General features: G+C 34.8%; 1 protein-coding gene across 3 annotated transcripts; it reads left to right on the top strand.

Moving 5' to 3' along the window:
- The first annotated feature begins 633 nt into the window (after positions 1–633).
- Positions 634–6,465, top strand: LOC131637085 (uncharacterized). Of its 3 annotated transcripts, none has more exons than XM_058907647.1 (9): positions 634–981; positions 1,388–1,459; positions 3,567–5,017; positions 5,097–5,285; positions 5,378–5,488; positions 5,573–5,654; positions 5,748–5,843; positions 5,944–6,042; positions 6,285–6,465. In XM_058907647.1, exons 4-8 carry the CDS (start codon positions 5,116–5,118, stop codon positions 6,040–6,042), a joined length of 558 nt encoding a protein of 185 aa, XP_058763630.1. In that variant the 5' UTR covers positions 634–981; positions 1,388–1,459; positions 3,567–5,017; positions 5,097–5,115; the 3' UTR covers positions 6,285–6,465. The 3 variants fall into 2 exon arrangements, 2 of the variants coding, with proteins under 2 accessions (XP_058763630.1, XP_058763631.1); XM_058907648.1 differs by lacking the exons at positions 634–981; positions 1,388–1,459; positions 3,567–5,017 and having other exon boundaries at positions 5,039–5,285.
- The last annotated feature ends 231 nt before the right edge of the window (positions 6,466–6,696 follow it).

Genomic DNA, 6,696 nt, shown 5'->3' with positions numbered 1-6,696 from the left:
TTTCATGAATTATGATCAACCATTGATCAAATGATGAATCTTTTGACAAAATATGGATGTTGACAAAAAATTTCATTTTTGACTGTCTGTTGACTTTTCGGTCAAACTGGTCGTCTGTTGACTGTGCGAGCTGCTGACTGTGCGTCCGATTGAATCGAAGTTTGAAAATTTGTCTGGTGGTACTTTGAGACATATGGAGATCCATGAAATCCACACTACGCCAAAAATGATTATAGACAGCGCCATTTAGATAGCGCTTTATTACAAAAGCGCTGCCATAATTAAAAGAAAAAATAAAACACGGAGATTGTAGTAAAAGATGAGGCAAAGCGCTGGTATAGGGACAATCTTAGATAGCGCTTCTTCAAAAGCGCTGGTATAGGTTACCATTAGAAAGCGCTTCAAAAAGCGCTGGTATAGGCCCATATTAGCCAGCGCTTTTTTATAAAGCGCTGTAGAAAGTCCAATAAATTTTTTTAAAAAAAAATTATAAGCGCTGCTATAGTTTGATATAAGAAAGCGCTTTAGTGAAACGCTGGCTTAGGTTCCCATTAGAAAGCGCTTTCAGTAAAAGCGCTGGCTTAGTATAATTAAAATTGAAATTGAAAAATAAAATATTCACGTAAAATCCTATTCCCAATCCAAAAACCCTATCGTACGTTCTTCTTCTCCATCACGAAATTCCTTCAATCCCCAATCTCTCTCAATCCCCAAACTCTCTCAATCCCCAAACAAACTCTCTCAATCCACAAACAAAGCTTCTGAATTCGAAGAACCCTAATTGAAACCCTTGTGAATCCCTTCTCCGCTCAAGAAATTCCCTCTTCGCTCACGAAATCTCACGAATTTCTTCTGGTTGTATATCTTTTTCTTCGGCCACCGTAACACAATCGGTGGAAGCCTCCGACTACGTTTCACAGGCGCTCGTACTCCCTCTGATTACGGCCGCACAAACTCCCTCCGACTACGTTCGTACGTTCGGTAAGTTTCGGCCGCACAATTTTTTTCTTGCGAGCTTATTGCATTCTTTAACTAGCTCATTCTGTTATTGCCAAACATTAGTCGACTAATATATCTGCTACTTTTTACCAATTAGAGTCTTATAGCGTCCATAACTTTGTTGTTTTCAAATTTGTGTTACAATATGCAAGCATGTGTTGTATCTTTATTAGGTTAACAAATTGTTGTCTAATATCAAACACATGCTACATTATCATGAACTGGGTTTGATATTGATCTAGTAGCAGAAGCTGTCTGTGTTCTGTATCCTGTATTTGCATCTTATTTCTATTGTGGTGATCTGTATAATACATCATAAGTTACATCAGTGATACATACTTAAGTTACAGGTAGACCACTCTAACATAATAACTTTTAATATGTTTAGGCTTGACAACTACTTTGTTGACACTAAGTTTCTCAGCCGTTCTTTTCTTCTCAACGTTTGGCCGTCGTTTCGGTAAGTCTCGACATCCTTTATATGCTATACATTCTTACTGTAATTTCTGTGAGTTGCCCTGTGGCTTTGCTGTAACAATAAGTACTCTGTGCAAAAATGATAGCTTAGAAGTGAAAGTTTGACAACACATTGGTGGTTTTTTTGTAGTTAATGTCTGTTCTTTCAACATCCCCTGTTAGATTAACCTGGACTCTCTACAGTCATGAGATCTGTTAGTTGACTGACTGTGTTTTCTTTGAAATCTTAACTTAGAGCCTGAGATATGAACACCCCAATTTTGACCCGACTGCCATAAATTTCCTGACTGAATGTATGCAGTCATTGACTGCGGGGAATTTGGCTTTCAAGTTAGATGTTATCCATGCTAACAATTGTTTTGAGAAGACTCGGAATCTAGGCCGAGTTGTGATTTCTTACTTAGGTGTTGCTGATATATTGGCCTGGCTCCATGAAACACTAACTGTGAAATGCAAATACAAACTTTCCTTGTTCAGTAGTTTGTAGCAACACCCATGTTCTCACTTGAAACCTTAAATTTGAATTAAGTTTGAATCTTGTTGGGCCAAATCCTTGCATAGCTTTGCTCTGGCTCTAAAAAAAATATGTAAGTGTTGAATTTGTGTTCAACACCGGACACGATTTCGATAAGAAATGTGGGTGCTAGCGTGTAACTTTACATTGATCTAGTGCAGGGACTACTTCTTCAGTCATGTCTATCAATTGTTCTTGTTTCTGCTTCAATATTACTATGTTTAGTATAGAACAGAAAGAAAAAAGGAACAAAGTTATGTCATTGGTGGGTTGGCCTGTGCTGCAAAACTGAATTCTATCATATCTATTTTAAATGATATGATTACGAATTTGTCTTATATTTTTGTTTCTTTTTGCTGAAGGAATGTGCATTGATTTCACTGATGTACATTACATCATGCAGTGACCATTGTTAGGTTAATGTTTATAAAACAAGAACAATTGGTGTACAAGTTTGCTAACTATGTTTTGTTCCTGTAAAACTAATTATAGTAATTTTTTTTGACCATTGTTAGGTTAATGTTTATAAAACAAGAACAATTGGTGTACAAGTTTGCTAACTATGTTTTGTTCCTGTAAAACTAATTATAGTAAATTTTTTTTTCAATTTTGGCTGTGAAATTTTTTATACCAAGATGGAAGCAAGGTTATAAATAAGGAGAATAATGATGTAATAGATTATGATAACGACACATGTTAGCTTTCTTTATCAAAGAATAAAAACAACTCGTGTTTGTTTATAGTTTTTGTTTTATTATAACATGTGTATGATGAAGATGAACTATATCATTGTGAAAGAATATAATTGAAACTCAATTTTTGATGGTTGTTCACTTCACGGATAAGTATATGCCAACACATTGGTAGAGGTTGTTGTATTATATACGACACGCTACCGTTAACAAGGATTGCTGTGGCTTGGTCTCTTTCATATGTTTTTGTTTTGTTTCTATTGTATGGTAAATGGAAGATACATTGTATCGAATTAATGTCAATCACTTGTTTAGTATAAAGTAGGGTACAATCAGTGAACAAGTTGTTTTGTTCTAATGCCAAAAGGGTGTATTGAAATTGTCAATATTCTTCTATTCCTGTACTGCAGCCAGTGACAAATTAGTGTTATACTTATACATTGTTAAGAACATGCTAACTCAATTAACTATTAAGCAAGAAATTAATATAACTTAGATGTAAATAGAGGAAGTGGGACCTGGGGTCCTTGAGTATTTTGCATCACATTGTTTTATTCAATTTTGAAACACCAATTGGGTTAGGGAAAAATGTATGTGAAAATGGGTCACATACAAAGAAGAGTTGGTTATGGTGAATGATTACAAAAGAAGTAACTTCTCAATAGCTTATTTTGAAGTAGAAGTTTTACTTACATGTAGAGGTTGTGCTGAATGATTACAAAAGAAGTAACTTCTTCTTTAACAATGTACAAATCACACAATAATTTCTTGTCAATGTCCCAAACCTAAATGCGAGATATATTTTTACTTGTTCCTTCATTTGCTCGATTTGTGAATTTCAAATATGAATTTGGTGTTGATAATAACTTTGCTTGTTATTTCAGCTCTCGTTTTTGTTTATTGTTCTCTAATAGTTTCATCCGTCGTCGGCACCAATAACCCCTGACTTTCTTTGGTAAGTCAAGTTCAATGGATAAAAAATGGATGAATGCCGATCGACGGTCAAAAGAGTACGAGAATGGGGTATTGGAATTTGTTAAGTTTGCTGTTGAACACGTCAAAGACGTCGGTCGAATGAAATGTCCTTGTTTGCGTTGTTGTTATGGGGATCGGGTTGACGCAGCTGGATTGAAATCGCATTTATTGACGCATGGGATTGATCGAAGTTATAAGTGTTGGATATATCATGGTGAGAAAATTAACGATAATGTTGAACCGGGGGAGAAAAGTAATACGAAGACCTATGCTCCAGACGACAATGACACGGATACATACGATTGTGATCGAGTCGAAGAGATTGCAGAAGCACTTGAAGAAGATCTTAAGGACTGTCCCAAAATGTTTGAGAGATTGGTAAGCGATGCAGAGAAACCGCTGTATAAAGGTTGCAGTAAATTCACAAGACTGTCTGCGGTATTAAAGTTGTACAACTTAAAAGCGGGCAATGGATGGTCGGATAAAAGTTTCACAGAGTTATTAGCCCTCATGAGAGATATGCTTCCGGAGGATAATGTTCTTCCTAATCGAACCTATGAGGCCAAAAAAATGTTGTGCTCTATTGGCATGAGCTATGATAAGATACATGCTTGTCCAAACGATTGTGTTTTGTTTCGAAACGAATATGCATCGTTAATTGAGTGCCCTAAATGCGGTTTATCTCGATATAAGAAAAAATTGTCTCCAGCAAAAGTCTTATGGTATTTTCCTATAATTCCGAGATTTAGGCGCATGTTTCGTAGTGAAACTGATGCAAGACATTTGACTTGGCATGCAGATGAAAGGATTATTGATGGAAAGTATCGACATCCGGCAGATTCACCACAGTGGTCAAAAATAGATGATGATTATCGTGATTTTGGAGCAGATGCAAGAAATCTTCGATTGGCATTATCTACTGATGGAATGAACCCACATGGTCTTCAGAGTATCTCACATACCACATGGCCTGTGATTCTTATGATTTATAACCTACCCCCATGGCTATGTATGAAGCGTAAGTATATGATGTTATCTATGTTAATTTCTGGGCCTAAACAACCAGGGAATGACATAGACGTATACTTGACACCTTTGATCGAAGATTTAAAGATTTTGTGGGAGAACGGTGTGGAGGTTTATGATGGATATAGGAAAGAAAGTTTCAATTTGAGGGCGATGTTATTTGGCACAATTAATGATTTTCCAGCATACGGAAATCTATCAGGGTACAGCATTAAAGCTCAAAAAGCGTGTCCTGTTTGTGAAGATGAAACCGATACGACGCGATTGAACCTTTGTCAGAAGAATGTGTGTCACATACGCAATTAGGCCTCGGTGTTATTGATACATACATAAGGTATATCCGATCTAATTTGTTTAATTAAATGAACAATTCATTTACTCATTTCAAATGCTAATGAGGTCTTTTATTTAAGGTTTTTGTATGAAAAATTGATGCACCTGAGTGGATTGAGGCAAAGATTCGCTTTCTTAGCTCCCTTCATTACCAACTTAGGGTTAATCATATCTAAACCGGATGAAGTCATGGCGTATGTACTCAACCGTTTTATGGCCAGCATAAATTCAGAAAAGTTGTTCTTTTTACCGTTTAATACCGGCAACGGGTTAGACTTTAATTCTAAATTCATCTATTATAATTTTTCATATTTTTACATTGTGTAGAAAGTTTTCATCTCACATTTGTTTTGCCTTACAGTGGACATTGGTTGTTGGTCGCGATTAATCCTATCAGTGAAGTTGTATATTTTCTGGATTCCTTACACAATCCAGTTAGTACATACGAAGCTATGAAGAAGTTGGTTGATACGTAAGTGAGATTGTTCTAAATATTCATGTGTATATTTATGTATTTATGGGAATTGTTTTAAATTATGCGTTTATGTTTTATTAGCATTATACAAGTTTTTCGAGCACAAAGAGGAAGTCAAGTACCAAAGAGTAAAGCCAACAACATCACATGGATTCAAGTGGAGGTATATTAATTCATTATCGCAATTTTGATTATATAAATTGTGATGATACGTGATAAAACTTAGGCCTTATCCATATTTTCTTTCCATGTGTAGTGTCCTGGGCAGCGTAATGAAGTAGATTGCGGTTTTTACATGTTGCAGTTTATGAAAGAAATTCTTCTTTCGAATCAAATAGAGATTCCGTCCAAGGTATGGATTTCTAACTTAAGAGTTATTTATTATTTAACACATATTTCTCATATAATTAAATAGTTTTAACTTAAACATACCATGTTATATTATTTTGTAGTATTTTGATGAATTCAAGTGTGCTACTTACTCAAAATCTAAGTTGGATGAACTTAAGGAGGAATGGTGTCAATTCATGATTGAGTTGAAAGTTGTATAGGTATACTGAAATCTTACTATAATTGATGAGAATTTAGAGTATAGCCAAGTGCATGTTGCAATATTTGATTTATCTACATAGGTTATTTAGTGATATGTAGGCCGTTTGAAATACATTCGTGGAAAATGTAGAATGGTTTTATGTACACTAATGTAGAATGTTTTTCACCTTTATATTATTTTGTTTTTGGTTTTCTGTTATTCTGTTTTGTGATTATAATGGTTAATTTGATGCAATTGCAGGATATTGAAGGGTGAAAAGGTTAGCTGGCAAGAAGAAAAAGTAGATATTTAGCATCCTTTTGACTTGTGTAAAAAATAACAATGTTTTGGATAATGCAATTGTTTTCATTGAATTGGATGTAATTTTGTTGTTGTTTATTAATATATTCTTAGCATATAAAAAATCCAAAGTTTATTCGTATATATATATATTCTTAGCATCTTAGCTCTGAAAAATAGAGTTTTTTTGTGTTGTTTATAGGTGAAATCTGTAATGGTATATTGTACAGGTGCAAAATATGGTGAAAACCTGGGGCAAGCCTTTTTTAAATAGATCCATGAAAAAATTCGTGGACATTAGACAGCGCTTTAAAAGAGAAGCGCTGCCAAAAATCTATTTAAAAACTGTTTCAGAAAAGCGCTGCCTAATGGG

The sequence above is a fragment of the Vicia villosa genome, unplaced genomic scaffold, assembly GCF_029867415.1.
Source record: "Vicia villosa cultivar HV-30 ecotype Madison, WI unplaced genomic scaffold, Vvil1.0 ctg.001911F_1_1, whole genome shotgun sequence".
NCBI lineage: Eukaryota > Viridiplantae > Streptophyta > Magnoliopsida > Fabales > Fabaceae > Vicia > Vicia villosa.
The sequence above is the reverse complement of the archived record's forward strand: the minus strand, read 5'-3'. Positions and strand labels throughout refer to the sequence as shown.